Genomic DNA, 15459 nt, shown 5'->3' with positions numbered 1-15459 from the left:
GCAGATCCTGAAATACACTGCTGTCTATATTCTGGGGCCAGTGCTGCCCATGCAAGAACCTGCCTAGGAACTAGGAAAAGTCTTTCCAAAGAACTGTTGGGAAGCATATCCACCTATTTAACTGATAACAGGCCTACCTTTTGCACACCTAACTGTGGATCCTAAAGCAAGGCTTGTCTCAATGCCAGCTCTACTGACCAATATCCTGGTCTTATCCATCAAGTGACCAGGCAAGGTCACTGCCTATCCCCTACAAACCAGCCTCCCAACTTCCTTCTGTACTACAGATTCAGCAGCTGCCACATGATCTGACTTCAGTTCCACCCGACTGTGGTCCCAGTAGCAATTCCATCATCCTGGAGAGGATAATGGAGATATTTACCTGCTGAAGCCAGTCTGTAAAGATGAAGCAGCTGCTTGCTCCTTCAAATGCACAGATATCAATACAATGTACATGAATCATGACATAATAGTCAAACACATCAATAAAAGAATAAAATAGATTATGAGTAACTGCTCCTATGGAAATAGAGATATAAGAATAACTGGATGGGCTGGGGATGTGGCTCAAGTGGTAGTGCTACTTTAGATTGAAAAGCACTGGATTTTGAGTCCTTAGTTCAAGGTTTTTCCTGCCAAGATTCTCATTCTTCTTTTTGTATGACTATATTCTCTCTTCTTGCTACCAGGGATGGAGCCTTTAATGACTTTGCATCTTGCTCTTCAGGGGATTAATCTCCAGAATATATAATGAAGTAAAAAGATGAATACCAAAAATACAGATAACCCAATTAATAAATGGGCAAAATAACTAAAGAGAAACTACTCAAAAGAAGAAACACAATGGGCTGGGGATGTGACTCAGGTGGTAGCTCGATGGCCTGACATGCGCGAGGCCCGGGTTCGATCCTCAGCACCACATACAAAACAAAAGATGTTGTGTCTGCCGAAAACTAAAAAATAAACATTAAAAATTCTCTCTCTCTCTCTCTCTCTCTCTCTAAAAAAAAAAAAGAATAACTGGGCAACACATTTAAAATTAAATACCTTAAAGAAGCTTAATGAAGTGAAGGAGAAGACAGCTAAATGAAATCAAGAGAACAATTTATGAACCATACAAGACATTTCTTAAAGAAATAGATGACGTGTAAAAGAATCAAATAGATTCTGGAACAGAAAAATGTACTGACAAAACTAAAAACCTTAATAGAGAGTTTCAACAGTAGACTCAATAATGCTGAAAACAGGATCAGTAAACTCAAAGTCACACTGTTTGAAATCAGTCAATTAGAGAAACAAAGAGAGAATTAAAACAAAGGGCAAAAGCAAAAGGAAACTATGGTACATACAGCATCAAACATATGAATGTATTACTTAAAGGAATGTGAGAGGAACAACAGAGAGAACTAGAAAGCTTATTCAAGTAAAAGTTGTCTGACACCTTCTCAAATCTTGAGGAAAACATTGAGATTCACTAACTGAAAAAACTTCTGGCAAAAAATCAGTTCAAGAACACAATTTGTACCATACAATAATATTTTGGTTAACAATAAACCACATAAAATGATGGTGGTCCCACAAGATTATAATGGAGCTGAGAAATTCCTATTATCTCTGAAGAAGAAAATGAAGAATTTCCAGGGAAATTCAGAGTGAAGTTTTAGCAGAAGATTCTCTGGTTTCAATATGGCTTGAAAATTATACTCAGGTCCTTGAATCACTGTTGGGAGAGGGCCAGCCAAGGAGGGGTCATCTGACAATAATTCCTACACAGAGCTCTTATGAAAGAAAGATAAATGTGTGTTAAGATACAGTTACTTACGTTTTTTGTTATCTGTTCAGAAACAGGCATCAATTTAACTGGAAATTGTCATTCAAAAAAACACCTTTGATGAATATTTTCTATGAGAAAATTAAATTTCAAACTTCTGGAAACTGCAAATTACCTCCAAGAATTTTATTGGAAAAAAATTAAAATCATAAATAATAACATTATCTCTTTAAAAAATAAACCATGGTGTGTATATATATATATATATACATATATATATATATATTTTTTTTTCAATTTAAAATGCATGACTTATGACATCTATTTAATATACTCTTATGATTTAGGTTTGAGATATTTTTATGTTGGTGCAACTCTTAGGTGAGTTTATGTTTGGAGGTTCAGGAAATAAATCATGTAATGATTTTCCTTTTTTTGCTGAATAATCTTTGATGATTGCTAATGTTGAAAAAGGACAATTGAAATTCCCCTCTGGCAACCTCCCAGGCACAGGAGTTATACTGCTTTTCCTTCAAATAGCAGATGATTGTCCGATAATACTTCCAAGAAGCAAATCCAAATATAGACAGAGTTTTTCTATGTGTGTTGGCTTCAGTTGATCCAGACTGAGATGAAGCCTAGAAAGTAGTTGATCAAGGAGGAACTCATTGCCGTAAGCATGGTTGTCCACCATGCTGAAGAAATTGAACATCTGGCTGGATCATCAGATGGTAGAGATAGTGGCTTCTGTCCTCTGGATTTGGTTTGTCTTCCCTATTTTCCAAAGAAAATGTAAGTCAGCTCTGTTGTTCAAGCATTCCTGAGACCATCTGAAGATAGTCAAAGAAGATGACATCAACCTATTTTATTGATTTTACACTAAAAGCTAGTTTTGCAAATAAATTCCAGAGGTGCCCATCCAATTGGATACTTATCAAATAGGAAGTGTCATTGATTTAAAGAAAGTACTATATATGTACAACCAGAAGCTGATAGCAAATATTTTTTCTCTCTGTGTAGCTAGAGGCTCATAACAGTCATTTTAACTTCATGCAACATAATTTTAAGTTTAGCAAATACTCTCTTATTTTCAACTAATCTGCTTAAACATCTGAATTTTTTCTGTTAAATTTATGAGCTGGGCACAGGGAATTCACCAATGACATTGTTCTCCAATAGAACCCAATTTTACAAAAACTAGTTACTTCCAGTTGCCCTACAGAACTATAATTCCAATACCTCTCTCTCTCTCTCTCTCTCTCTCTCTTTCTCTCTCTCTCTCTCTCTCTCTCACACACACACACACACACACACACACTCATATACACACTTTATTTTCATCTATAAATATTACTTTTCTCTGTTCTAGAAACAAACTTTGAGCCCTAATCCTAACATTCATTTTCCTTTCATTTTTTAACATAGAAAATCTGCTCCTCAACCTATGAATCTCTGTATTTGTTCCATGATTTACCAGATCATCTCTGGCAATAAAGTTCTTCCTGAATAGAATTGTTCTTTGATTTATTCAAAGCAGAAGCTGCTGATTACTGGTGAAAGAGCTTCTTTCTCGCTTTTCCTCTCCTTTTAGAATATATTCCAGCAGTTCTGTGTGGTTATGTTTCACTGAGCCACAGGATCCTAGTTAATGTAGCCATTGTCTTTTCCGTCCACCATTTTCTTACTGAGGTCTACACTGCTCCTCCGTCTGCCAATAATAATGGGAGAAATCCAGGTACTTTTCAGTTGCTTATGAGTATGAAGATTCTAATTTCAGGAAAACAATATTTCTCTACCACAAACTGCCTCTCAAGGTGTTTATCACAACTAGTAACACTCTCTGCTCACAAATGACAAAGTGTCCTCAGTCCACACTCGTCAGACTCATCCAGAGAGCAGGTGCACCACCTCTTCTTGATGTGAGGACTCTGTTACTGACACTTGTTTCTTTGTTGACAAAATAATAAACCCTCCATGATTCTTGTCCCTGTCCCTAGAGTTCTTGTCACAAAGTTGCTAGTGCTCAGTAATGACTTCTCTCCTGATACATGTATCCAGGTATCAAAAGTATCAATAGTCAGGGCTGGGGATGTGGCTCAAGCGGTATCCTACTTGCCTGGCATGCGTGCAGCCCAGGTTCGATCCTCAGCACCACATACAAAAAAAGATGTTGTGTCCACCGAAAACTAAAAAGTAAATATTAAAAAATTCTCTTTCTCTCTTTAAAAAAAGTATCAATAGTCTTCTGATCCTGAGATTAAAGGTTTGTACTGAGTAGGTAGCTAGAGGACTTATCTAATAAGAATCATTTTACCTTCAATCAAGTAAGATTTATTTTTCTAATTACACTTTATTGTTCAGTTCTTCCCCTTTTTAGAATTCTTGCCTTTCTCAGATTTTCTTAGTTGGGCACAGGGCACTCACCTGATAACTCTGTCCCTCCTGTGAAGTTAATCTTACAGAAACACATGATCTTCAGTTGGTCACAGTCAGTGTGATTCTATTGGAGATAATTGCTCCTTAGTTTCTGTCTTGCTCTGAGAGTGCAGGGTGGTAAGACCTAGGCAGTTATGTCACGGAGAAAAGCCTTTTCTCATCTCCTACTCTTTGTGATTTTGTCACTTTAATTTTTGTACATTCTTTTAAATAGCAGTTTATCAGGAAATCTTTGTGTTGCTGCTCATGCATTAGGCTTTTATCATGAAGTCAGACAAATAATGGAAATTAGAAGAAAGGTGAAAGGCTGCACTGCTTTTCTCTATCAGATTTTGTTTCTCATTTCAGCTTTCCTAGAAAGCAAAATTAGACAGTTTGTGGGTAAAATGGGGGGAGGGGTAATGTCATAATTTCATGAATGTGAAAGAAGGAAATGACTTCACCTTGACTATTAGCAGAGTGTAAATTAGCCACATGCAATGCAGCCAAATTGAGCCCCAGGGCCATGGCAGGGGGGAAGACTGAGGGCCAATGCTCATGTGCCCAAGGCAGGGAAATGCCTGCTTCTGATAGAGGCTCAAAGACCACTCAATGGACTGCCTGACTGTTCTCTCATTTAATCCAGATGTGATCAGCCCTTAGGAGAAGAGAGGAGAGTCACCCAATCAACAGCAGCTTGGCCACAGGCTCCAGTACTAACACACTCACCGAGTCTGGTAGGACTGTGGATGTTGACCTTGGCTGTGCATTCCAACTTGGTCATAATCTACTAAGACAATGAAAAGTCTGCCCTAAGAAACCTAGAATTGAAAAAAGGAAGCTCTCAGGTCTCAAAACTTTTAGTTCTAGTCTTCAATCTTACCATCAAAATTTATTGTAGCCTGACTATAGACTAAGATCTCTGAAAGTATTGACTCATACTTCCCATTAACACTATTTGTGTTAGGTCATCTAGAGAGCTCCTTGGAGACAAAAATAAATCTGGAGAGATGAACTATTCCAAACTCACCAATGATCCAAGGTTAGCACCTCAGGGGTAGTTGAGGTAATGGCTTGTCTGGAAGGTCCTATTAAGGACTGAAAGAATAGAAATGGACTTGATTTCTGAACCAAGTCAAGTGTGACATCAACTCCATACAGCAGAGACATTGAGATGCCAAAGGATCTGGCATCTGGTTTTTGCTGTGGACTATTTTTCTGGGCTCAGAAGGCCCACTTTGCCCTGTGCAGTGTGAGGCTTGGCAGGCAGGGAGGGTTGGGGTACAGCCATCTTCTCCCTCTTACTTCTTATACACACAAACTTTCTCCAGCTCATGCTTTACCATGACCTGCCACTGCTCAAGGCACCCAGGGTAGGACCAAGCAGTCTCCCTGTGTCCTTCTCTAGTCTTGTTTCCCAGGCTGAGATAGAGCCCCTGGCTGCCAGCTTCATCACTTTCTTATCTGGTTTCCAACACTTTCCAGTATGTAATAAATTGACATCTGGATATGTCAGAAAGACGGTTCTGGAGATTTTTCAGTGTAAGTTGAGAATACAGAGACGAATTGTGCAATTTTCTGCATGGGAGCATGACATGTGAAAGTATTAGAAGTAAAATGACATTAAAGAAGTAAACAACATTAAAAATTAATCAAAGGATGGACAGGGAAATAATGTTGAAAGTTGTTGAGCAATGAGAGACAGAGAAGAGGGGGGAGAAAGAGAGAAAGAGAGAGAGAGAGAGAGAGAGAGAGAGAGAGAGAGAGAGAGAGAGATTTTGTCACAAGCCCTCTGTGGGCTGTGTATGGACTGTTGAGCATAGTAGCCTCCTGAGGCTAAGTCTGGCACTGGGAACTCCCTGGGGCACTCCCCACAGGGATTGACTGCCTGAAGCAGGTGAACTTCCCCCTCAAACTCGCCTAAGATCCCACACAGCACCTGAGAAGGGTGTGATCTGCCAAGATGTCAATCAACCTGCTGGATGCAAGACATCACAAAGCAAGACTCTGCCCTTGAAACCTTACCCCTACCTTTGATGTACCCCCATAAATAAACTATGGGAGTCATTTTGTCTTTGTCTAGTTCAAGAACCCACGTGGACGAGATCTATCAGAGGCTTCACTTTTGTAAATATATTTCTGAGTGTGTTTTATTTTTTGTTAATTATTTGAGATATTAAGATTAAGGGTGGCTTAATTATTTGAGATGGTGAGACTTAGGGTGGCTATTTAGGGTGGCTTGGATTCCTCTGGGCAGAAAAACCCTCCAATGAAACGCTGGCAGTCTTCTCCATGGCAGGGAAGGGGTGCTGGGGAGGGAGGGGACGGGCAGGGAGAAAGGAAGCCCACAAGATGAATATAACTTTGAGTATCCCAGCCTCCCTCCTCTCATCTGGAAAGAAGAACTCTAAAGTTTGGGTCTGTGATCTGAGCTAAGGTTTGAGTGATCCCTCCCTCCCGCCAAGCCCTTTTCTGCTAGCTCAGCAATTTACAGGAAATTTCTGATCATCCTCTTAAGCAACAACATTATTCAGACTTCTTCAAACTTCCCAGAGTCTTTCCCAATGGATTCTTCCACAGGCTGTCACCTGGCTATTTCTGCATTCCCTAAAAACTCTTTAATTTGCCCTCGCTGTGTCTTAGTCCTGAATCAAGGTGGAGTAAGACTTCCAAGTCATTATTCAAAGGGACAGAATTTTATCTGGCATTAATGCACACTGAAATACCCCTAGTTCAGGAAATTAAGGAAGGAGGAAATGGCAAGTTCAAGGCCAGCTTCTGCAACTTAATGAAGCCCTAAGCAACTTGGCAAGTTTTACATTGTTTCAAAATAAAAAGGGATGTGTTTGTGGCTCAATGGTAAAGTGTCCTGATTTCAATCCCTCCTTCCAAAAAAAAAAAAAAAAAGAATTTTCTCTGTACTATAAAGTCATACTGGGTAATATACTAGGAGTAAAATTGTAAAACTAGACACTTAGATTTTTCCTGATTTCCCTTCAGGTGTGCTGTCCTGCCTCCTATATACAATAGGCATGCACTCCTGGCTCCTAGCGTCACATAGGATACAGAGGAACTGAAGGGCCAGGAGACTCTGGAAGGCTGATCAGGCTGGACAGAAGTGAAACATTCTGACCCTTTCTCCCACACACCTGTCCTTTGCCCAAAGAGGACACTACCTGCCTAGGGCTAGGAGTCTTTTCCTTCTTTGAGATGAAAAGTTAAGGAAATGGACTCTTCCAATATTGGGTCACTTCCTCCCAGGAGAACAGCCTATTTTAGCTCTATGTAAAAAGGCTCTTGCCAGTACGCAGAATTATGCATACAACAGAAACTTAATTGCCAGACTTGGACTCTTTCTCTGCCCATCTTGGCCTGTAGGCTTCTGTCTTCTTCTGTCAATATTTTAATTGCTTCCAGAGTAAAACAAATCATGCTTTCTCTTTGTTTATTTTGGAAACAGGCTTTTGTTTCCAAAAATATTAACTAGGAGGAACTAAAACTTCTCTTGGAGGTTTCTGGAAAACCTAGAACTTTCATTCAACCATTGCTTTCAGTTGGTGGCTGCATACAATTTCAGAGAAAGTTTATAGCTGGAAACCCTAATAGAAAGATGTCTACACAGGCAGGTTAATGAGAAATGAAAGAGGACATCACAGTCGTTTTTTTTTTTTTGTTTGTTTGTTTGTATGTTTCATTCTGGTTTGTTTGTTTGTTTGTTTGTTTTGGTACCCGAGATTGAACCCAGGGCTACTTAAACACTGAGTCACATTCAGGATCTTTTTATTTTTTATTTTGAGGCAATGTTTCCCTATGTTGGTTAAGGCCTAGCTAGGTCGCTGACGCCAGCTTTTAACTTGCCAACCTCCTGTCTAGCCTGGAGAGCCTCTGGGACTACAGGCACACACCACCACTCAAGGCACAAAGGAGATTTCTGAACCAGAGAGGGAGGAAACTATTGTGGTTTGGGAGTGACATGACAGGATCCATGGAAGTATGGAGCAAGGAGGAGTGCCATAGCAATCACAAATGAAGTGTTTCAAACACATGTATATATATATACATGTATATTATGCTAATATTTTAAATTATATATTACATAGTATATAATATATTATTCATAGACACATATGTGCATGTGCATGCACACACACACACACGCACACACAAGAATGAAAACCTGTGATCTGCAGCATGCATGGAACTGGAAATCATCATGTAAAGTGAAATGAGCTGGACAGGAAGACAAGTGACACAGAATCTCACTCATGTGTAAAATAGAGAGAAGCTTATCTTATAGCAGCTGAGAGTGGAATGGCGCTTACCAGAGGCCACAGAGAGCAGAAGGTGGAAAGATGGGAAAGGCTGATCAATGATTCCTCAATACAGGTGGAAAGAGGCAAGAAGCTGGTGGGCAATTGCAGGCTGTGGTGAATGTTCAGAGCACGAACCCTCCTGTGCATTTGAAAAAGCTGGAGGGAGGGATCTTGAGATGTTCATAACAGAGATATGATAAATATTCAAGGAGATGAGCGTGTTTAACTTGATATAAACTTTGCACCAAACATAATACAGTACCCCACTAATATGCACCACCTTCCAGCTCCATATATGTCAGCTGTTTTGTGTATTGAAAGCATCACTGCAGAGGAAAATAGATGGAATTGGCATAATTAGTGAGGGATGAAGAATATTTAAGTGGGAAGCCCCTGGGAGTTGGAGGAGAGATGAGTAAGAGAAATCCCATTATCTTTCCCTTCATATGGGATGGGGTAAGATTTTATAATATCCAGATTTTCTTGATTTTTTAAAAATCTCAACTTGTCGGAAAGTATCACAACTAAGTTGATGGGAAAATGCAAATATAATGATGTGCATGAAAGGAGCACAACATAGAAATCAGCATTTAGAACTAAAATTTCTATTTTGCTACTTAACACAAAAATGGGAGGGAATGAAAAGAAATATTTACCTAACCTCCCATTCTCCTGCAAGATTGAAAGAATTTAAAAAATTGAAGAAGGAATTAATGAAGAACAAAAAAATCAATTGATTAAATATAAAGAAATGATTGGTTTTATTAATCATATTGTAAAGGTATACATAGCATTATATAGATTAAATAAATAAAATTTCATAAATAGTTAAATAAATGATATTTAAATATATAAATAGATAACATCTACAAGTATGTAAGGGTCTAGTGCCTCTAGATTTGACAAATTGGTTGAATTCTTCTCTGAATTACTGCAACAAATAACAGTCTTTGAAATGGCAGAACTTGTGGAAGTGTGGTAAGGTGTGTTCATCAGTGAGAAGCATTTCCCTGCTGGACTAGGTCTCATTCCATGCTCCTTAGTCTTGCATACAAGTTGGCTGATGAAGAGAAGGATTTCATGATTTCTGCTCTGACCACCTCCCAGGCACAAGGCAGGTATTTCTTCTCCTTCAGGTAGACAGTGATCCTGTGGAAGTATTTCCTCACAGCCCTCAGGGGAGCCTCTTCCACCCCCACCTGCTGGGTCCCACAGTCTTTCAGGTCATTCAGATGCTGATGGAGGCCACTGAGGAAGGTGTCCAGGAGGGTCTTGTTCCAAGCAGCAAAGGCCTCCTGGGTGCTGAAGAGGTTGAAGACCTGCTGGGTCATCTCATGGAGGACAGCAACATCTTGAGCCTTCTGCACCTGCTCACCCTCCAACTGCTGCTGGGGGAAGGAAAAGTCTTTCCTGTAGTTCAGGCAGGAGAAAATGGGAATTCTCCTCATATTTTTCAGGAGTGTCAGGGCTCCCTCCTCATCTTCTTCAGAAGTTTCAAGAGCCAGATTGTGTGTCTGAGGCAGGTCACAGCGCAGAGAGCAAGTGTTCTTGCAGCTGAGCACCACCAGGGCCAGCAGGAAAGCCAAGGGCAAGGCCATTGGGGATCTTGCAGATGCTGCTGTGCTGCTTGAGATGGGTGGTCTTGCACCTTGCCTCTAGGTTCTCTGAAGCCCTTGACTTGTTCCTATGTCTTAAATAGGAACCAATAAGATTTCCGTTTTCTGAATGTCATCCCCAGAACTTTCTACTTCTGTTTTTGCTTTCCTTTATGCTTTTGCAACACGTGTTTAGAGGAGTGTTTCCAATCCTTTTTTCATTATTGGTTACCCATCCACTGCTCTCAGACCACATTTTAGTATTATATTCTGACTTGAATTTTCTATTAATTTTTTAATTTTGGTGTGGAGAGTTACTGGGGATATAACCCAAAGGAGCTTTACCAGTTAGCCATACCCCTAGCTCTTTTATTTAATTTTGATAGAAGGTCTCATTAGGTTACTTAGAGCCTCCCTTATTTCCTGAGGCTGAACTGGAACTTGTGATCCTTCTATCTCAGCATTCAGAGTCACTGGAATTAAAGGTGTGCACATCCACACTCAGCCTTTCCTGTAGTTCAGGCAGGAGAAAATGGGAATTCTAATAAATTTTAATTTTAATAACAGATATACTACTTACGTATTTATATACCCACTGGATATAACTAGTTTTTAAGTTAAGTTTAAATGTTGAATTTAAACTTTATATTCAATACAGAGTTTCAAATGTCTTTTCAAAATTCAGCTAAAAGTTAAGCTGAAAAGCTATTGTCATTGAACTTAATTTTCCAAATAAATTTACTCATTGACTTTAATAAAACTAACTTACTTACAGAAATTGTATGTATCAAGTTCATGTGCAAATAAACATTTTATAAAAATATAATAATACCAACATAATAAAATACTTAAAAATCAGTTAAGTGCTACAAGCTATAAAAATTGTTTTCTAAACATTTATTTCTGATGTACTTTGCTTTACCTTCAATGAGAAAATTATTGAATTTGCACTTTGCAAGATATAATTGAGACAATTTTTATTGCCTATTCTTCAGTTCACTACATAATTATTTATTTGTTGATTAACACTAATTGAATTAAATGATAAGTTATAAAAATTTTGTATTTAATTCTCAAAGCCCACAACACATTGGTAAGAATTGAGTTTCAAACATAAAAAGCATATATCTGGAAGACAATGACAGCCCATCCCTACAGGAAGGCCACCTCTCAGGATGTAACTTGGAGATCAAGCTGCCCAGAATATCCTCCAATCCCAGTCATCTATTTGCCACAGGACTGGAGCACTAATCTTGCACACACTTTTCCTATCTCCATGATCTCAGCATGCATGCTTTCCATATCATATAAAGGAAAGCCTAGTGACTTCTTTTCCCTTTGCTGGGGATCAAATCCAGAGCCCTACTGAGGCTAGGAAAGTACTCTACCAGGTAGCAACATCTTCAGTCTAGAAAACCCAATGAGAAAGATACTAAGATATAAGCTTTGTCAAATAGGGCAGAGCTTTGTGCACCACAAACCTTTATAATAACTAAGATTTATTCATACCTTAAAGGAGTAATTTTAACATTTTGGGGACCTATATCATGACAATGAGAAAACAAATTTGAGAAAAAGTCATCAATTTTATTTATTTTTTCATTTAATTAACAAATTTTTCAAGAATTTGCAGAAGTCCAATCCTAATAGAGTCTTATAAAACTGAAGGAAATCAATTTTTTCTAAATGCCAATACTGGAATCTAAAGATATACTGGTCAATGGCCTTTGTAATTGTTCTATATAGCACACAAGGTACAAGGTATTTTTCTTTCATGCAAGGCACAAGGTATTTTTCTTTGTCATTTTTTTTTTAACAGAAAACCAAAGTTCTCACGTTTTGTGTCCCATTGATTGGGAACAGAAAATAAATATAAATGTGTGTCTGAATGTGATAAAAATATAAGGAATGCTATAACTCCCTGGGGTAAAAAATACCAAAAATAACCACTACATTCATCTTATCAGAGATTGAAATTATGGGATGGGATAGAGGAGAGGTGAGATAGATAAAAGATTATAAACTATCAAGCAGGTGTGGGCCAAAAGAAGAGTAACTAATCCCTGATCCAGGGCTTGTTTTAAGCTTTGATGAATCCAGGCTTCAAAGAGTCAGGATGCACAAAACAACTAAATCATAAGTTCATATGCAATAAACTTGTGAAATCTGTTTTCCTCTGGATAATGGATAAGTGTTAGATGCACCATGTTCTCCCCTAGGGAAGAAAAGACTCAAAGATAATATTCTACCTGTCATTTTTTTGACAAAATGCAAAAATTGATGCTTTCAAAATTTATTTCCCCCAAGATAATGGAGTTAAATAATATAGATTATGTTAATGAAAAGAAATATCTAAGTTGTGTAAAGTGTTTGTTGTCAGTCAGACACTAAGAATTTGCAAAATTGATCCTTATCTTATTAATAGCAATAATTTTGCTTTTCATACGTGTCAAACATGTACCATATGCTCAGCCCAAGGAATTACTAGAGACAGCAGTGACCAAAGCAGTGAGAGCTTCTACTGTTGTTACCATTTACAAAAGAAAACTGAAAGCACAGGTGGTTCATGAATAGGTGGAGCCCATGTTGGAACCCAGTGTACCCTTTTCTGAGAGGGGGTGCTTTTCACCTGTCTTTAAAAAAAAATTACTCCTTGATGTATCAGATAAAGCATGGACTTAGTATTACTAGGCCTGAGAACAATAAAAATCTGTTGTATATCTCCATCAGAACACTTAGGGGCCCAGGTTTGTCAATGAGTAGTAATATTTAGAATGAAATCTTTTCTGAGCAGCAAATATTAACAGTAAATTAAAACATTTGGCAAACTATCATATATATGAATAGAATCTCTTTGATGCTTTTTCTGTTTGTTTTATAGAATAAAGGCTGAATAAATTAGGAATTACTCATTTTTAAGGACCCTAGGATTTTCAGAATGGCAAATGACAATGGCTTCATCTTAAATCACTAACTGTTATTCAGTAATGCAGAGAAAGTCAGTCTGTCATTTGCAGCTTTGAAGCCAGCCATTAACTTCTCTTGAGTCCTAGGTGGCATCTTCCTCCAATTTAAGAGTGTTTTGTCCATATTGAAAGTCTGTTGTTTGGGATAGCCAACTTCATCAAGTGTGTTGGGATTTCTGGGTAACTTGCTGAGGCTTCTACCTCAGCCCCTGCTCCTACACCTGGCACTTTTATGTCATGGACATTGCTGCTTTCCTTAAAACTCATGAACCAACCTCTGCTGGCTTCATACCTTTCCTCTGCATCTTCCTCATCTCTCAGCCTTCACAGAACTGAAGAGAGTTAGGTGCTTTCTCTGGAAAAGACTTTGGTTGAAGGCAACATTATAACTAGTTTGTTCTTCTATGGAGACCAGTAAAACTTGCCCCATATTAGCAATAAAGCTATTTTCCATACTTATCCTCCAAGCATTAACTGGAATAGCCTTTTGAATTTCTTTGGGAAACTTTCCCTTTGCATTTACACAGGTTGACTATTTGTTTATATTTCCATTTTTGATAGAACTTGCTCACAAATTAAATTAAGTCTCAAGTCTACCTTTTGATTTAAAGTAAGAGAGCTACAACTTCTCCTTTAACTTGAACTCCTAAAGTTCATTGTAGGCTTATTCCTTGGTCTAATTTCAAATTTGTTTGGTCTCAGGGAATAGTAGAAGTACAAACAAAGGGATAGAAATGGGGGAACTGGAGATAAGTGGAACAATCATAATGACACAACATTTACCAAAGAAGCTGGCTGTTATATATGGATGTGGATACATCGAGTATACAACAGTATTAAGAAAATAATTAATACTAATACTCCTCAAATTAAAAATAGTGCACCATGATCAGGTGGGGTTCTAGAGATACAAGTTTTGTTCAACATAAGAATCATATGATTCAGTTTTTAGAGGGAATGCTCTTCCAATTTGTCTCCCTTTAGAATAATGTTGACCTTGGTTTTAGCATAGATAGCTTTTACAATGTTGAGGTATGTTCTTACTATTCCTAGTTTTTATATTGTTTTGAACATGATACATTTTGTCAAATGCTTTCTTTTCATCAATTGATACAATCATATGATTCTTATCTGTAAGTCAATTGATATGATGAATTATATTTATTAATTTCCATATGTTGAACCAAACTTGCATCCCGGAACCCCATCTGACTATGGTGAACTATTTTTTAATGTTTTTATATGTGATTAGCCAGAATTTTATCAAGAATTTTTGCATCGTATTCATCAGGGACATTGGTTTAAAATTTTATTTCTTTGATGTGTCTCTGCATGGTTTTGATATAAGGATGATACTAGCTTCATAGAATGAGTTTGGAAGGGTTCCCTCCTTTCCTATTTCATGGAATAATGTGAGGAGTAGTGGTATTATTTCTTCCTTGTAGGTCTTGTAGAACTCAGCTGTGAATCCATCTGGTCCCAGGCTTTTCTTGGTTGGTAGGCTCTTGATGGGCTCTTCTATTCTCTTGCTTGGAATTGATCTGTTTAAATTGTGTATCTTTTTTTGACTCAGTTTGGGTTAATATAGACCTCCAGAAATTTGTCGGTGTCTTTGAGGTTTTCTATTTTACTGGAGTATAAATTTTAAAAATAATTTCTAATTTTCTTCTGTATTTCAATAGTGTCTATCATGATATTTCCTTTTTCATCATGAATTTTAGTAATTTGAGTTTTCTCTCTCCTTATTTTCATTCAGGTGGCTAAGGATTTGTCAATTGTATTTATTTTTTGAAAGAACTCGATTTTGTTTCATCAATTTTTTGAATCCTTTGTCTCAATTTTATTGATTTCTGCCCTGATTTTAATTATTTCCTGTCTTCTACTACTTCTAGTGTTGGTTTGTTCTTCTTTTTCTAGGACTTTGAGATATCAGGTGGTTTTTTTGGTTGGCTTTTTCTTCTTTTAATGAATAAACTTAATACATGAACTTTCCTATTAGCACTGCCTTCATGGTGTTCCATACATATTGATAAGTTATATCAGAGTTCTCATTTACCTCTAAGAATTTTTTTTATCTCCTCCTGACGTCTTCTGTTATCCATGTGTCATTCAATTACCTATTGCTTAGTCTCCATATGTGGAGTAACTTCTATTATGTATCTCTTCATTGATTTCTAATTTCAATCCATTATGGTCAGATAGAATTAAGGGTAGTATCTCTATTTTTTGAATTTGCTAAGACTTGCTTTGTGGCATAACATATGGTCTATTTTGGAGAAGGATCCAGTGCTGCTGAGAAGAAAGTTTTTTTGCTTCATTATTTGATGTTCTGTCTTCCAAGTGATCTAGTCTGTTGGTGATGCTTTCTATTGAGTTTTTTATTTCATTTATTATTTCCT

The 15459-nt window shown here is 37.6% G+C and overlaps 1 protein-coding gene across 1 annotated transcript; it reads right to left on the bottom strand.

The window, feature by feature from the left end:
* Positions 1–9524: 9524 nt before the first annotated feature.
* On the bottom strand, positions 9525–10097 carry LOC144376899 (interferon alpha-2-like). Its single transcript, XM_078045155.1, has one exon. The coding sequence runs from the start codon at positions 10095–10097 to the stop codon at positions 9525–9527; it is 573 nt and encodes a 190-aa protein (XP_077901281.1).
* Between the last annotated feature and the right edge of the window lie 5362 nt (positions 10098–15459).

The sequence above is a fragment of the Ictidomys tridecemlineatus genome, chromosome 4 (genome assembly GCF_052094955.1).
Source record: "Ictidomys tridecemlineatus isolate mIctTri1 chromosome 4, mIctTri1.hap1, whole genome shotgun sequence".
Lineage (NCBI taxonomy): Eukaryota > Metazoa > Chordata > Mammalia > Rodentia > Sciuridae > Ictidomys > Ictidomys tridecemlineatus.
This window is presented reverse-complemented; position numbering and strand designations above follow the sequence as displayed.